The following is a 17,157-nucleotide window of genomic DNA, read 5'->3' as shown; positions in this document are numbered from 1 at the left end:
ACATCTGGACCTCAACATCATCCACCATCTCTGCAGACTCAGAAGGAGCTCAGAGCTTTTGAAAGGAAATGACAGAGTTGTGGAAGTTTAGTGGCTGAACTTCTTATAGGTCCTGCTTGGTTCAGGTTGTTGCTGGTGGTGGAAAGAGCTCCTGCAGACCTCTTTGCTGTTGGAAGGATCTTCTGTCTGCAGACTCTCTGATGCTTCAGGAGGAGGCGCTGCAGTGTGGTCCTCCTCATGAGTCCTGAAGCTGCACCGTCAGCTCCAGAGCTTCAGAGCTGCTTCTTCTCAGACCACTTTCTTTGGCTCTGATGTTTTATTATATTGTTGTTATTATCATTATTAATATTTATTAATTTATCTTAATTTATTTTCCCCCGCCATCGACATCATAATATGAGCGACAGACAACACTCCACAACAGCTGGTGGCGCTAAAGCACCATGACGCTGTTAGCCAAACAAAGAAGAAGAACAGCACGAGGCGCTAGCAGTGGTGGTGGTGATGGCTAAATCGAAGATGGACGCTAAGGCGGTGACGGGTAGGCACAGCTGTGTTGTGACTGGGAAGGAGTGGGGAGATGACGGGGGATGTGAAAGTGAGGATAGTATGGAGATGAGCTTTGGGATTGAAACAGGAAGGGAAAAGAGAGGAAATAGTTTTGATGGAGCTGATCCTAAAAAACAAAGACGAGTGATGTCAACTGACAGTGATGAAGAAGGACGGGATGGCTATAAAGTCATTTTGAGATTTTCTGAAGGACAAGGGTTAAGTACTTTGAGCCCGATAAAACTGACGACTATCTTGAAGAATCAAGTGGGGGACATTAAAGTTGCTAAAGTCCTGAGAGATGGGAACCTGTTGATTGTTTGTAGAAGTGAGGAGCAGAGGGACAGGGCCTGTAAAATGAGAGAAGCGGGGAAGCATAAAGTTGTAAGTATGAGCAAGGTAGGATTGGGAGGTCGGGGGCCGAGAGGAGTAATTTGGGGAATATTCGTGAAGATGTCCTTTACAGAACTCAAAGCTAACCTACGAGTGGCAGAAATAAGAGAAGCAAGGAGATTAAGTGTTTTTCGGGATGGTGTGAGGAGGGAGTCTGAGGGAATATTGTTGGAATTTAGGGGAAGAAGCCTGCCGGACAGAGTGTCCCTGGGATACATGTCTTATACTGTGAGGGAATATGTTCCTAAACCCATTAGATGTTTTCACTGCCAGAGATTTGGACACACTGCTGCTGTATGTAAAGGCAAGCAGAGGTGTCCTAGGTGTGGAGAAGATCATGGCTATGAGTCCTGTGGAAACAAGATGAAACCAAAGTGTTGTAACTGTGGGGGGGACCATAGTGCTGCATATGCAGGTTGTGAGGTTATGAGGAGAGAAATCCATATTCAAAAAACCAGAGTACTACATAGAATCTCATATGCAGATGCAGTTAAAATGGTTGGTAAAAGTTCTGATAGACAGGCAGGAGTCATACACGAAGTGCCAAACAGTATACAGGACAGGAATGTTGAGGGGAGAGTTTTGATAGATTTGAAGAAACTGGTCACGTTTGTAGCTGGAGTTATAAATGCAACGATGGAAACTAAATCAAAAACAGAAAGAATACAAATCATTGTAAAAGCAGCAGCGAACCATTTGGACATCAATGAGTTGACATGGGAAGAGGTTCGGAATAACCTCAGTGCCCAGTCTAGTCAGGAGGTGGGAAGTGTGGGATAGTAAATGGTTCTTATACTTCAATGGAATGCAAGGAGCTTATTGGCAAATGGACAGGAATTGAAAAAGTGTATAGATGACCTGGATCAAAAACCAGATATTATATGTATTCAAGAGACGTGGTTAAGGCCAAATTTAGATTTTAGAATTTCCCAATATACGGGAATCCGGTGTGATAGAGCAGAGGGAGGTGGGGGTGGTTGTGCCACATTTATAAAAAATAATTTCAATTACAGGGTGATTAAGATAGGAACACAAGAAGAATTTATTGGCATTGAAATTTATATTGGTCTGGGGAGAATAAACGTTGTTAATTACTATAATCCATGCAAAAAGTTAGATCTCAGTCTTCTTAAATCAATTATTCATCTAGACAATGGGCATGTCATTGTTTGTGGGGATTTTAATGCACATAGCACATTATGGGGGGGGAAGGTGACAGATGTTAATGGTGAGGTATTGGAGGATTTGATGGATGAATTACACTTGGTGTGTCTCAATGATGGGAGAGGAACTAGAATTGATGTTCGAACAGGGAATATGTCAGCACTAGATCTTACTTTTGTTTCAAATGTTTTGGCAGGGGGTAGTGAGTGGAATGTACACAACAGCACAATGGGGAGTGACCATTATCCTGTGTTCTATAGGGTTGGTGGTGATAGAGAACCACCAAGTAATGGAAAGGAAGGCAGATGGCTTTTTCATAAAGCAAAATGGGGTGAATTTACTTTTATGTGTGAGGAGGAATGTTCAAACATTAGTATGGAGAGTACGGCTGAAGAAATGGAAAAGAAAATTCGAAATTTAATAATTTCAGCGGCGCAAAAAACAATTCCGAGAAGTAAAGCAACTATGACGAGGAAAAATGTTCCATGGTGGACTGAAGACTGCAAGATAGCAGTTAAGAATAGGAATAAGGGTTTGAAACTCTTAAAACGGACACACAAATATGAAAATCTGTTGAATTATAAGAGACTTTGTTCACAGGCAAGAAGGATTATTAAAAAGGAGAAAAGGGAGTACTGGAGGGCTTTTTGTGATAAAATTGGTCGAACAACTCCAGTTAATACGGTTTGGGGAATGATTAGAAAAATGAAGGGTATAAGGAGGGAGTTACAATATCCAGTATTGAAAATAGGTGATGACCTGGCGATATCGGATACGGATAAAGCAGAAATGTTGGCTAAAACTTTTGTGAGAAGTCAAAGTAATGAGAATTTGTCAGGGTATAGGAAAGGGAGGAGAGATGAAATTAGGGAACGGCACTACAAGGACTTTGATGATAACACTTATTTGACAACCATGGATGCTCCGTTTACCTGCTTTGAATTGGATTTAGCACTACATAAATCTAAAATTACATCACCCGGTAGGGATGGTATAAGTTATGTTATGTTAAAACATTTAGGTAGGAAAATGAAATTGAAATTATTGGACATGTATAATAGGGTCTGGAGTGAAGGTAAATTGCCGACCAATTGGAAAGAGGCTGTGGTTATTCCCATATTAAAACCTGGGAAAGATCCGAGCAGCCCAGAAAATTACAGGCCTATAGCACTCACATCACGTTGGTAAAGTGATGGAAAGAATGATAAATGAGAGATTGCAGTATTACCTGGAAAGTAAAAATTTGCTGTCCCCATATCAGAATGGTTTTAGGAAAGGTCGAGGGACAATGGATCCTGTAATCTGTCTAGAAGCAGACGTTAGGAAAGCCCAAGTAAATAAAGAATATTTGGTGGCGGTATTCTTTGATATTGAAAAGGCTTATGATATGGTCTGGAAAGAGGGTTTATTGATAAAATTAGGTACGTTAGGACTTAATGGAAGAATCTATAATTGGATTAAGGGGTTTTTGTTTGATAGATATGTTCAAGTTAGGATAGGAAAGTCCTTTTCTAATAGGTACGTAGTGGATAATGGAACCCCACAAGGTAGTGTGATTAGCCCTGTGTTGTTTTCAATTATGATTAATGATATATTTAATTCAATTGGATGTGAATTTGGGAAAGCACTATTTGCAGATGATGGAGCCTTGTGGAAGAGGGGAAGAAATATTCATTATGTGGAGAGAAAAATACAAGACGCGATTACGGAGGTGGAAAACTGGTCTTATGACTGGGGATTCAAATTTTCAGTAACTAAAACAAAATGCATGGTTTTTACTAGGAAACGTGGAACTTTTTTGAACTTAAGGTTATATGGAGAAGCAATTGAGCAAGTACATTGTTTTAGGTACCTGGGTGTTATATTGGATACAAAATTGAAATGGAGAGAGAACATTGATAGTATAGTAGGGAGATGTAAGAAAGTCATAAATATAATGAGATGCTTGAAAGGTACTGGGTGGGGAGCTAGTGCACAGGCTTTAAAACAAATATATATTACAATGATTAGGTCAGTCACAGAGTATGGAATTATTGTTTACAATACAGCGTGCAAAACATTATTACATAAAATAGAAGTCATCCAAAATCAGGCATTAAAAATTTGCACTGGGGCTATGAGGTCAACTCCTGCTGTGTCATTACAAGTTGAAATGGGGGAGCTACCATTGAAACTAAGAATTAAACAGCTGATGCTTAACTATTGGGTGAAAATACAGGGTTGTGTAGATGTAGAGAACATGGTTAGGAGGGCTATTGATCCTTGCTGGGAAAGTGATAATGGGACAAATGAAAGTGCTGCTTGGAAATTAGCTAGGTTAGCGAGAAAAGCAAATATTCATGGCAAAACCCTAGTTAAGACGTTTTTGTACCCGACCACTCCTTTCTGGATTTTTCCAACTGCGCAAGTGGATTTGTATCTCCATAGAACAATGGAGGATAGAAAAGGGAAGGGAAACTGGGATGAGATAACAGCAGACAGATTAGACACAGCCCACGCTTCATTTATACCCATATATACAGATGGATCTAAAGACCCAGAAACAATGCGAACTGGTTTTTCTTTCTGTATCCCTACATTGGACAAATCTGTTGGAGTTAAGACGTCAAAGGATCTTTCAGTTTTTACAGTTGAAATGTTGGCAATATCATATAGTTTACACTGGCTAGAACAGAACAGAATTGGGGATGGTATAATTTGTTCAGATTCATTGTCAGCTTTGATGTCTCTGAAGTCATACAATTCTGAGAGCAGATCAGATATTTTATATGAAATTTATGAGAGTTTGATCAGGTTGGCAAACTTGAAAATAAACATCAGATTCATGTGGGTACCAGCACATAGGGGGGTGGAGGGAAATGAAATGGCTGACTTCCTGGCAAAAAGGGCATTGAAACGGGGAATAGAGATGGAAATTCCATTAGGTAGGACAGAGTTTAGGGCAATTGTTAGGAGGCGTATTATGGAAGAATGGCAGACACAATGGGAAAGGGAGAGGAAAGGAAGACATCTATTTAGTATTCAGGACAGAGTAGGGAGAGGTATGAATGTCAGAGTAAACACCATAGATAGCTGCATAATATCACGGTTGAGAATGGGACACACTGGTTTAAATAATACATTGCATTTGATAGGGAAACATCCAACTGGTTTGTGTGAGTGCGGGAGAGGGGAAGAGTCGGTGGAGCATGTGCTATGTCAGTGTGAACTGTATAGGGAGGAAAGACGACAACTGGAAAGTAGGGTACGGATGATAGAGGGTGAGCAAATGACTTTAAAGAAGCTTTTGGGAGGGGAGGAGAATTTCAATGGTGCGATTATAGGTTTTTTGAAAAGAACTAGGTTAATGAGGAGAATTTAGTTTATTATTATTATTATTATTATTATTATTATTATTTTTTTTTTTATTTTTTTTTTATTTTATTTTTTTTAAAGTTACATTTGGTTAGGTAATCCCCACTCTGACCCACACTCCAACACAGTAGGTGGCGGTAATGCACCTTCACGTTAGTGCCTCCCGCCAATAAAATCACAAGAAGAAGAAGAAGAAGAAGAAGGCGCTAGCAGCGTTAGCTTGTTAGCAGGCTAGCAGGGTTAGCTTGTGTTGAGAGGACGGTGGTGTTTTGTTGGGACGTTTGTGAGGTTTTTGGACAGAAAGGACGATACGTGGTTCGTGTGGGAACTCTCAGCATTTTCCAAAGTGTCGTAAATGAGTGAAGTGTTGAACGGAAAGACAACGTGGATTGCTGTGATTGTGAGACTAGCAGATGATCGATCGGAGCTGCAGTGAAGAGGACGGCGGTGTTTGTGGGAGTTGGAGCTGAAGATCGGAGCAGGAACCATGTCTTCCCTTCAGTCTCTGAGAGAGTTGATCAGCGAGCGACTAGCTGCTGCTGCTGAAGAAATCTGCAGACTCTGTGAAGGAACCATCGTCCAGTACGAGCAGGAGCTCTGTCGTCAGCGCAGACTGCTGGATGTCATCTGGAAACCACAGCTGCAGCTACACCACATAGGTATGTTATGTGTGACCTTTTACAAAGGAGTGAAGGTCTTTTTTTATTTTTTTATTTTATTTATTTAAGTGAGACAACAGAACAACAAAACAACAAACACTTAAAAAAACAGATCTGACAAACACAGAGAGCTACCAATACTAACACATACATATAAAGTGTGTGTGTGTGTGTGTGTGGGGGGGGGGGGTGCTAGCGTGAGTGTGTGTGCTAGCGTGAGTGTGTGTGTGATCTTAAGGGCAACGAGAGAGAATTCCATCCCCAAGCTTGATCTAACCATCACACATTCTGTTAACTATACATATTTAGGGGTACATTATTAGAGAATCATATAAATAGACCGGAAAGGCTTGAGACATAAAATTATGCATTCATTGTATTCTTGGTACTGAAAAAAAACAAACAAAACAATAACGGTCTCCCTCCTGGAACCCACTCTGTAAATAATCATCTTGTCATTGTTTCAAGAATAAATAAATGGATAAAACAAATAAACAAACAAAGTTGAGAGTGATTACACATAACCATCAGACAGACGCCTGCAGATGAAGTGAATAGGACATTATAGAGAGAGCAGGGTGATAAAGGTGAGAAAAAGGTGAGGGCACATGACAGTCACAAATTTGATTCCCAGATGAAACTTATTATTGGCTATTATTAATATCTATTATTGTTATTGAGAATATGATTATTTCATATATTTTAGAGACAAGTTTCCTTCTTGAGGTTATTTTTATTAAAAATCTGTTACTGCAGGTGGAAGATCTAGATTTATTGTAGTTACAGATATTTTAGCTTCTGTTGAAGATTTAAGTTGTAGGTATTCTAAAAATTAACTAATTCTGATACCGTATTCTTGGATAAGATAAGAAAATTGTACTAGACTGCTGGAATTAAAAATATGTTTGAGATGTATAATACCCTTTGTTGCCCAGAATTGTAGATTGATTGGTTTTTTATTGCTTAAAAAATCTGGATTATTCCAAATAGGTGTAGAATAAGATACAGATAGACTTGAGTTTGTAATTTTATAAAGTTTCCACCAGGCATTGAGAGTGGAGGCTACTGTCATTACTTTATAACATGGATGACTCTTGATAGATTGACTTAGAAATGGGATATCAGAGATTTGGAGATCTTTGCACAGTTCTTTTTCACTATCTAACCAGATGGTGTCTGACTGACTTGGATGAATCCACTTATAGATATATTGCAGTTGGTTAGCTAGCGAGTAATAATAAATGTTGGGAGCGTCCAAACCTCCCTGAGATTAGGGTTTTTGCAAGGTGGCTAATTTTATTCGTGGTGTTTTATTTTCCAATAGAATTTTGTAATGATTGAGTGTAAGGATTTGAACCAGCTGCGAGGGGGTGGCACTGGAATCATTGAAAATAATTTATTTTAGGAAGAATTGTCATTTTAATTATTGCTATTCTGCCCATGATGAAAATAGGTAGATTCACCCAGCGTTGCAAGTCATGCCTTACTGTTTTCAACAGAGGTGTAAGGTTGAGGCTAATCAGCTCTGAGGCCACTGGGGAAATTTTAATACCCAAGTAGGTGATGTGATCTTTGCATACTGGAATACCTGAAGTAAATGTTGTATTTTCCCATTAAGTTTTATTCGGCGGAAGGATAGCTGATTTGTTCCAGTTAACCGCGTAATCTGCAATTTTTGAGAATTGATTAATTAATTGTATAACTTCTTGTAATGATGATTGAGGATTTTGTAGAAACAATAAAACATAATCAGCATATAAAATAATTCTATGGTGGGCTAGAGACGTCTGGATTCCAGTTATGTTGAGGTTCTGTCGTATAGCTGCTGCTAAAGGTTCAATAAAAATGATAAATAAGGAAGGAGAAAGTGGACATCCTTGTCTAGTTCCTCTGTGCAGCGTAAAGCTCTGTGATGTAATACCATTGGTGGTTATTGTGGCTGAAGGTGCGTTGTAGAGAGTCTTAATCCAGTTAATGAATGACTCCCCAAAACCAAATTTTTCCATGACACTAAAGAGAAATGTCCAATTGACTTTATCAAAGGCCTTTTCTGCATCTAAGGTAGCTAAGATGGTGTTTTCTTGCTGTAGAGTAGAATGATGTATTAACCCCTGTGCTATCCTATGACCCCACCCTTACATTGACGTGTTCTCCCTACCATGACAAAGGTGGATAAAGGTGGAAAGATTTCATGTAATCCATGGACACCAGTGAAGATCACAAATCATTGAAGAAAAAAGGTTCAGCGCACTGTCTGGTGGGTATAGATGACCCCACTCCTAATGTTAAAGTGCCTAGGATAGCACAAGGGTTAAATAAAACAGTCTTCGTGTGTTGCTAGAGGAATGTCTTCCTTTAATAAAACCAGTTTGATCTGGGTGAATTATATGGGGGGTTAGTTTTTCAATCCTGTAAACTAAAGCTCTGCTGATGATTTTTAAGTCTACATTAATAAGAGAGATTGGGCGATAATTTGATGGGAAAGTTAGGTCTTTATTAGGTTTTGGGAGCAGAGAGATGACTGCTGTATTCATGTGTTTTGGAATTATTGAGGTTTGCTTTATTTCTGTAACTGCTCTGATGAATAATGGAGATATAATATTCCAAAAGTGCTTATACAATTCGGCAGGGAAGCCATCGGGTCCTGGTGATTTATTATTTTCCATGCCATTAAAGTGCAGCTACCAGTTCCTCATCTGTTAAAGATTCGTCTAATTTGTCCGCTTGTTCTTTAGTAAGTTGAGGCACCTCAATACTATTGAGAAATGAGTTGATGGCTTCTTGTCCACATTGTTAGTAGAGGTGTATAAATTCATATAATATTCTCTGAATATTTCATTAATTTCTTGAGGTGAGGTTGTCAGCTTCCCAGCTGAGTCCCTTAAAGTAGAAATCATTGTTCTTTCTTTGTTTAGTTTAATTTGGTTAGCCAAATATCTACGTGATTTGTTTTCATGGTGAAATTTTTCTTGTCTTAATCTTTGAATTAAAATTGTGTCTTTTTGTTTTTTATAGTGTGTAATTGAACTTGATCTTTTCTTAATTCCTTTTGCGTTTCTTCCGTTGAATTATTTGCTTTCAATGATTCGAGTATTTTAATCCTTTGCTCTAGTTTATCCTCTTCTTCTTTTTCTTTCTTCTTTTTATAAACAGAATACGATATGATTTTTCCTCACAGAACTGCCTTGGCTGTTTCCCACAACACTGTTGATGTCAATTCTGGCATGTCATTAGGCATGTCATTAGGTGGCTTCATTAGGAGTGAAGGTCTTTGAAGCTTGTTGGGTCAGGCGCCAGGGCTGGCCTGCAGTGATGAGGCCCCGGCTCTTAGTACCTCTGGGTCCTGGCTCCGTCCTTGGCCCGGGTCATGGTGTCCGGCGCCCAGTGGCCCCGATTGCTTCTGCCCAGTACGGCACATCGCATGTCCTGTGGCCTTAACGGAAGGGCTGCCCCATGCCAGTGTTTTTCAACCTTTTTTGAGCCACGGCACACTTTAACCTTGATAAAAGTCCAGCGGCACACCAGCATTCAAAAATAAAGGAGAAACTCATAGTCTGTATTGATCTACAGTCCCTCCATGATCTCACATGCATTTTTGTGATAATTGTGGCAGAAAAAGCTGGAAGTTGCAGCTGTTTTTTCTAAAAGATGGAATAAAAGTTAAGTTAGAAGATTTAAAAACTGTTAGATGTGTGTTCGCTGTGGTTTCAAGACATTTAACACGAAGACTCATTGTGCACTGAGACGCTGTCGCTTCAACCCAATGCATCATGGGAGATGTAGTGCAAAAACGGCCGGAGATCACTTCTCTAAGCTTCGTCATTTTTTTCACGTTTTCCTCCGTCTGACTCCGGATTCTGTGGAAAGCTACACCGCTAAAGACGAGGTTTAGATGTTTTTTTTTGTTGGAACTGAGCAACTTTATGAGCAGTATTGGAACAAGGAAGTGAAGACTTTAACCAGACTGATGACATGTGATTAAGCCTCCAAGAATGATTGGTGAAGACAGTTAAAGGGGCGGGACTTTTCTGAAAACGGCTTTAGTTGCAGCTAAATCGCGGTACCGTCATTCTTAGCAAATAAACACAAAGAAAAAAGTATTTTATGATCTTTTATATTCATAACTACTCAGTGTTTTATCAGGGCCTGTTTGGTTAAACAAAGAGCTGATATCCTGGAGATGGAAAAATATTAGATCAGTTAATGAGGGCAATTTCCAACGGCACACTTGTGTGCCGCCGCGGCACACGGGTTGAAAAATTGCCCCATGCTCCCCGGTGCCGGAAGGGGGGCCTCCTCTGTACCTGGTTGGGTGGGTGGTTCCCCTGCTTGAGCCAATTCAGGTCCACTTGAGTTGGTTCTGTCATGTTGGTAAAGGCGCTTGTGCAGAAGTTGTTTCTCTAGCTGTATTATCAACATCCACCTGAGGGCCACAAACCACTCCTTCTTTAAGCTGCAGTTCTTTGTTTGTTCAGGGTTCTACTGGAGGAACTGGGTGGGTGGAGGGAGGAATCTGGTGAGGGAAGGGTCCCGTCTGTTTGTGATTGTCCTGTGTTTTCTGTTTTTAATAATTTTTGTTTTTTTAATTATGGCCCGCAGCAGTCATAGACTGCAAGGACCATATTGTAACTGGTACGAGGGTCGAACACTCAAAAAGGACCAAAACGTCAAAAAAATGCGTCAAAACGCCAAAAAATGGGGTCAAAAGTCGCCCAAAGCACACAACGACACGACAATTGTGTAACGCAACAAAATACACACACACACGCAGAACACCAACGCACAAACGTCAAAATTGTAGTCGCAAAAATGATGACAAAAACCCAAAAAAGCCCCAAAAAGCCCTCAAAGGAAGGGTTTAAAGCCAAAAAGACATGCCCAGCCTATAGTAAAAGAGAGGCCGCATTGAAATACATAGGCCACCTGACTGCAAAAACTTCTATATTGTTTTTCGAATGTTTTTTATTCTTCTTCTTCTTCTCGTTTCTAACGGATCCGTTGAGCTCAAATTTGACCCCCGCCACATACCCGAAAACTCACCAAAATTGGCACACACCTAGGATAAATTGAAAATGAATTTTCGGCAAAGAGAACGTCAACCCTCCCACGACGATGACATCACGGCGAGCGTTCCCGTAAAAAAAATGAATGGGCCGAAAATCGCTTATGGGGCCAAAAAAAAATATTTTGAAATACAGTTACGAAACCAAACACGCGTGTTGGAGATATCCCAAAGAAGTTATAAAATCATTATGGGATGGCCACACGACCTACGGCTTGGCGGCCATTTTGTGGCGAACTCAGAGAAATGGCGATTTTCGTGTTTTTTGACAATATGGGAAAACGACACTTTTGTTTAAGCGATTTTCACGAAATTTCACACACATGCCAAGACCATGATTCTACAATAACCAAAGAAGTTTCGTTGACATTTGACCTTGGGAAGGGGCGGCCATCTTGAATTTTCTTAAAAAAGCACTTTTAGTAACGTATACAAACGAAAACTCGTCCTAGGGATTTTTATCGATCTTTTTGAAACTTCTCGGGCATCAATGGCAAGCTACTGTGGACAAAATGTTGGAATTAGAAGTTGTAGAATTTGAAACGCGTCCGCGTGGCGAATTCGCAACTGTCGCCATTTTAGCTAGCTCGCACATATTTTATTGGAATAGCCTGAAACTGAAATATGCGATACCCTGGCCCACACTGAACAAAACGATGTCACATACGATAAAATCGAGAAAGGAATGTGGCCGTGGTAAACAAAAAACCTTCGCAAAAAAAAAGTGCTGACTCGGCAAAAAAAAGTTTTTTCGGATTTTATTTTTAAGAATCGGCTAACGAAACCCAGATACCTCTGTCGGGTATATCCAAAGAAAGTTTTGAAATCATTACGTGATGGTGACCCGACCTACGGTTTGGCGGTCATTTTGTGCCAAAATCTGCCGTTTTGAGTTTTTCGCGTTTTTACACAATATGGAAAAATGAACTTTTTTTCGAGCGATTTTCACGAAATTTGACGCGCATGTCTGTAGCGTAAGTCTACCATCACCTCTGGAGTTTCGTTGACCTTTGACCTCGGGAAAAGGCGGCCGTCTTGAATTTTCTATAAAAAACACCTTTACCACCAGATTCAAACGTAAACTTGTCATTGGAATTTTCATCGATTGTCTCGAAACTTTTTGGGCATCAATGGCAAGCTACTGTGGAAAAAATGTTGGAATTAGAAGTTGTAGATTTTGAACGGCGTGCGCGTGGCGAGCTAGCAAAGTGGCGCACTGTTATAACTCCCATGCATTTCAATACAATACAGTGAAAATTGAATGCATGCATCAATGCCTGAAACTGAATACATTGAAAAACACTGGATATGGACATATAAGGAATGTGGGCGTGGTTAGCATAAAACCCCTGTTGCTAAGGACAACAAAAATTTTACTTTTACCGATTTGTCCGAAACTGACGTCAATCTGTTCGTCCTCTCAAGGGGACCAAAACACAAAATGGTTGCTATGGAGATAAAATCAACAGAAAAGCCGCCATTTTGGAAAAAGTGGGTTTTTTTATCAACTTATGACATATAGCTCTCACCAATGGAATAATGTGTTTTTCTGAGTCAGTTGATGATGCTGATCGCTATGCTAGCACTTTTAGCTATGTTAGCATAACTTGCATAGTTAGCATAATTAGCATTTTAGGTAATGTGTTTTTCTGAGTCAGTTGATGATGCTGATCGCTATGCTAGCACTTTTAGCCACATTAGCATAGCTAGCATAGTTAGCATAATTAGCATTTCAGGTAATGTGTTTTTCTGAGCAAGTTGAAGATGCTGATCGCAATGCTAGCACTTTTAGCCACATTAGCATAGCTAGCATAGTTAGCATAATTAGCATTTTAGGTAATGTGTTTTTCTGAGAGAGTTGATTATGCTAATCGCTATGCTAAGACTTTTAGTCACATTAGCATAGTTAGCATAGTTAGCATTATTAGCAAATCCAGCCTTGACTAGCTTTTAATTTGTGGGCGGTGAGGGCGGTGAGGGCGGAGAGGGCCGCGGTGTTGCGTAGAATTGGGCGTGGAAGGCGGGTTGCGTCTGCGGGCCATACAACGCCGCTTGCGGCTTTAATTATTATTTTATCTGCTTTTATGTTAAGCGCTTTGGGTTTTTAACTGAAATGAAAGGCGCTATATAAATAAATAAAGTTTGATTTATAGTTCCAGGACAGCGAAGTTTGAATTTTAGCCAGATAGAAAGGATGGTTTGAGCGAGGAGTGAAAGAAGCCATCTTTGTCAAGAAACATAAACCTTCTCTTATTAAGAATGGTGGTCTCAGGTTTAAATCAGTCCCAAACAAAAAAAAAGAACCAGTTTCACTTCTTAGGTCATTAACAGCTGAAAGAGATGACCAGGTTGGGGAGGGTAGCCACTGTCTCCCCAACTCCAGCTGAGAACAAAGGATTCCTAAGGATTCCTAAAGACCTGAAACCATTCAGTCTAGGTAAACAATCCCATCCAGTTTCAGGTCTGACTCCTCCTCCAGGAGCACATTTAAACCAGCTCTTTTACCAGCTATTTCAGAATTGACAATTTGGACAAGAGGTGAAACCTTTTCAATTTTAAAAAATAATTTCCTGATGACATTTTTTTAAAACTACTACTGTGATGGAAACCAACTTGATGAATGAGAATCTTCACAGACAATTGTTGTTTTTATATAAGCAGTTAAGAGTGTTTATTAACAACACAAAGTCCTCAAAACATAAAAAAGGGTCTCTTTTTGTATTTCTGCAGTCCTCCCCCAGCATTGGGTGACTGAAGATGAAGATCTCTACAACCGAAAAAGAAACTTCAGAGTTGTACTGGAGAAACCGCACCCTCCGCTCTATAAAGAGGAACCAGAACCATCACCGATTAAAGAAGAGACAGATGCGCTCTACATCAGTCAGGATGAAGATCAGCTACATCTGAAGCAGGAGACTGATACCTGGATGGAGATTCCTACTTATGAGGAAGATGAGAACAGTGAAGCAGATCTAAACAACTGGCAGAGGAAATTCAGAGTGGAACATGAGGAATCAGAACCTCCACAAACTGAAGAGGAACGAGGGGAACAACAACCTCCACAGATTAAAGTACAGAAGGAAGAACCAGAACCTCCACAGATTAAAGAGGAACTACAGGAACCAGAACCTCTGCAGATTAAAGAGGAGCCAGAGGAACTCTGCATCAGTCAGGTTGAAGAGCATCTTGATTTGAAGCAGGAGACTGATACTTTGATGGAGATTCCTACTAATGAGGAAGATGAGAACAGTGAAGCACATCTAAACAACTGGCAGAGGAAATTCAGAGTGGAGCATGAGGAATCTGAAGAGGAACAAGGGGAACAACAACCTCCACAGATTAAAGCACAGAAGGAAGAACCAGAACCTTCACAGATTAAAGAGGAACTACAGGAACCAGAACCTCTGCAAATTAAAGAGGAGCCAGAGGAACTCTGCATCAGTCAGGTTGAAGAGCATCTTGATCTAAAGCAGGAGACTGATACTTTGATGGAGATTCCTACTAATGAGGAAGATGAGAACAGTGAAGCAGATTTAAAAAATCAGCAGAGCTTTAATGTAACTGATAGTCAGGATGAAGAAGGAAACGAACGTGAAGAATCAACAGACCTACAGAACAGAGATCAGAGAAAGAGGAAAAGAAGAACTCATGTCCAAAGTGTGGACACTTCTCACATGTCAGAAAGTGAGTGTGACTTTGATGGTAGTAGAAAGGATGATTTGTTTAAGAAACCCAAAGGATCTTCAAAACAGAAAAGACTTTCCTCTTCCAAGTTTGGCGAAAACTCAAGAATAGCTAACAAACCTTTTAATGTAAGATGTCATTCAGGAGAGAAGCTTTCTTGTAAAGAATGTGATAGAAGTTTTAGTCAAAGATCTCATCTCAAAAAACACATGAGAACTCACACAGGAGAAAAGCTTTTTTCTTGTATATCATGTGATAAAAGTTTTAATAATTTATCTAAACTCGAAACACACATGAGAACTCACACAGTTGTCATGTACCTTCCCCAAAGTCTTTCACAGTTAGATTTCCATTCACCCACACACCCTTAAAAGTAAAAACAGGTCTGTTTTACCATCCAAATATTCTACAGAGTCCATATTCTTTACAAAATTTATGAAAGGTTGCCATACATTTTTTTTCTTTCTCTTTTAAAGTAATTGTAATTCTTTCTAAAGGGACTCCTGATAAAATCTGTAGGAAACAATGGGTTATGTTGGACTCTACGTGTTTTTCCAGCATTTGGAAATGCACGGTTTTGCTTGACTCAAGCTGAGATTTATAAATCCCCTCTCACCTTTGATGTAGTTCTTTTTTTGTAATATACCAAATAAATTTGTTTTTGGCTCCAGTGGGATCTGCTTTGAAGTCATTTTCTCTGTTGTGACTTTCACTTCTTCCCAAAATGTTACATACAGTGGAAGTATGTTCCTTTAGTTTTCATACGTTTAGAGCAGACATCTGGTATATTTTTGTTATACATATTCAAATCCACTAGTGTTACATAATGTATGCATTTGTATTGTTACTTTTAGTCTTTAAAATGTAGTTAAAGTTAATTGACACCTTTTGAGCTGCAGCACAAGCGCCCTCCCAACCATCTTTTGTAATTTTTTATGGAGATCTTTCCAGACAAGAAAATATTTTTTATAAAATATAAAATATTTGAATATTTTAAATTACATGTTTAAAACTCTGTGTAAAGATACTAGACAATATGAGTTTTGCTGCTTTCATGGACAAAAATGGTCAGATTTTTCGTAAAATGAATTCTTTCAGATGTACCAGTTGATAGAAAGGTGTTTTGTATTATTATACTGAAATCTTGAACAGATTCAATGTGAGATGATAATTATGTTGTTCATGTGTGTGTTACCATGACAACACTAGAAAGATTTTGTAGACGTCTTTTATTCTAACACTTTTTATGTAATCAGCACGTCTATAAGTCCGCTCCGTGAAAATCCTGTCCGACTTTAAAGCGGTCCGTGTTTCCATGGTGACAGAGGGAACAGCTGATTAGCATCTTTCTAACTTGACTGAACTGAGGGTTGGGGCTTCCAGCACAGAACCAACCTGAGAGCACATAATCATTCAAATCCTCCACAAGCTAAACCCCATCAGCGTTGGATTGCTGCTGACAGACAGACTTCATTGATGGCATCTTCCGTTCTGGACCTGACGTTTAGCACACCATAGCTGGATTCCAGAGCGCTTTATCAAAGCACCTTAAGCCCGTTTGGACTCTGGCGCTCCACGCGCTGGATGAATAGTGGCGTTTGGAGGAAGTGCGGCTGCGCAGTCCGTCACTGAACACCGTCACTGCCTGGACCTCTTTCTGGGTCCTAGTGCCCTAAAGGTTACAGCTCCTGGTTACACGAGAAAAAAGTCCATTCTAGAGGCCACTCTGACGTCATCATCATCAAAGACAGCGTTACCTAGCAACCATACCAAGACCATAGCAGCTACAGAGGGAAACACAACAAACCATCAACGGCGGTTAAAGCAGTCAGACGTTTGTTCTGCAGCTCAGCAAAAATCTCTGCTTTAGGTTTTGGGGAGAAAAACAAAGGAAAACACACGGAGAAGGATTCTGCAAAGGAAATCCCAAGTTCTATTGGTAAGTCAGCGTCCTGGAAACATGCTTTGTTGGTTCTGAAGTGGCATGAATGCAGACTTAGATTGGTTTGTTTCCTTGGATTCTTCAGATGGATTCAAGCTGTAAATGTTGTCAGCATAAAGCAAGTTTGGACTAAACTAAAGCAGAAAGTGGCTTTGAAGATGGTCAGGAGAAATGAGGGCTTTTTTCAGGAATTCTTGGAAGAGGAGGACTTCTCCAAACAACCAGAATCTAGGAGGAGGTTTTTTCAGCATTGAGATCAGGATTTAGCATGAGCTTCAATCCCATTTTTGTTCAATCCAAATGTTTACCGTCATATTCAGGAGTTCAACTCTGAAAGCCACCATGACATC

General features: G+C 39.8%; 3 protein-coding genes across 5 annotated transcripts in view; 2 read left to right on the top strand and 1 right to left on the bottom strand.

The window, feature by feature from the left end:
• The window catches only part of LOC144986943 (uncharacterized), a 239,117-nt gene that overhangs the window by 35,807 nt on the left and 186,153 nt on the right, over nucleotides 1–17,157 (top strand). The window lies entirely within an intron of this gene.
• LOC144987268 (uncharacterized) overlaps nucleotides 1–17,157 on the bottom strand; it is a 193,711-nt gene that overhangs the window by 53,157 nt on the left and 123,397 nt on the right. The window lies entirely within an intron of this gene.
• On the top strand, nucleotides 3,931–15,539 carry LOC144987742 (uncharacterized). Its single transcript, XM_078937046.1, has 2 exons — nucleotides 3,931–6,119; nucleotides 13,912–15,539. Exons 1-2 carry the CDS (start codon nucleotides 5,948–5,950, stop codon nucleotides 15,234–15,236), a joined length of 1,497 nt encoding a protein of 498 aa, XP_078793172.1. The 5' UTR covers nucleotides 3,931–5,947; the 3' UTR covers nucleotides 15,237–15,539.

Source organism: Oryzias latipes, chromosome 2 (genome assembly GCF_053564925.1).
Source record: "Oryzias latipes strain Hd-rR chromosome 2, Olatipes_Hd-rR_3.1".
In the NCBI taxonomy this organism is placed as follows: Eukaryota; Metazoa; Chordata; class Actinopteri; order Beloniformes; family Adrianichthyidae; genus Oryzias; species Oryzias latipes.
Note: the sequence above shows the minus strand (reverse complement) of the source record. Positions and strands in the feature narration are given on the sequence as shown.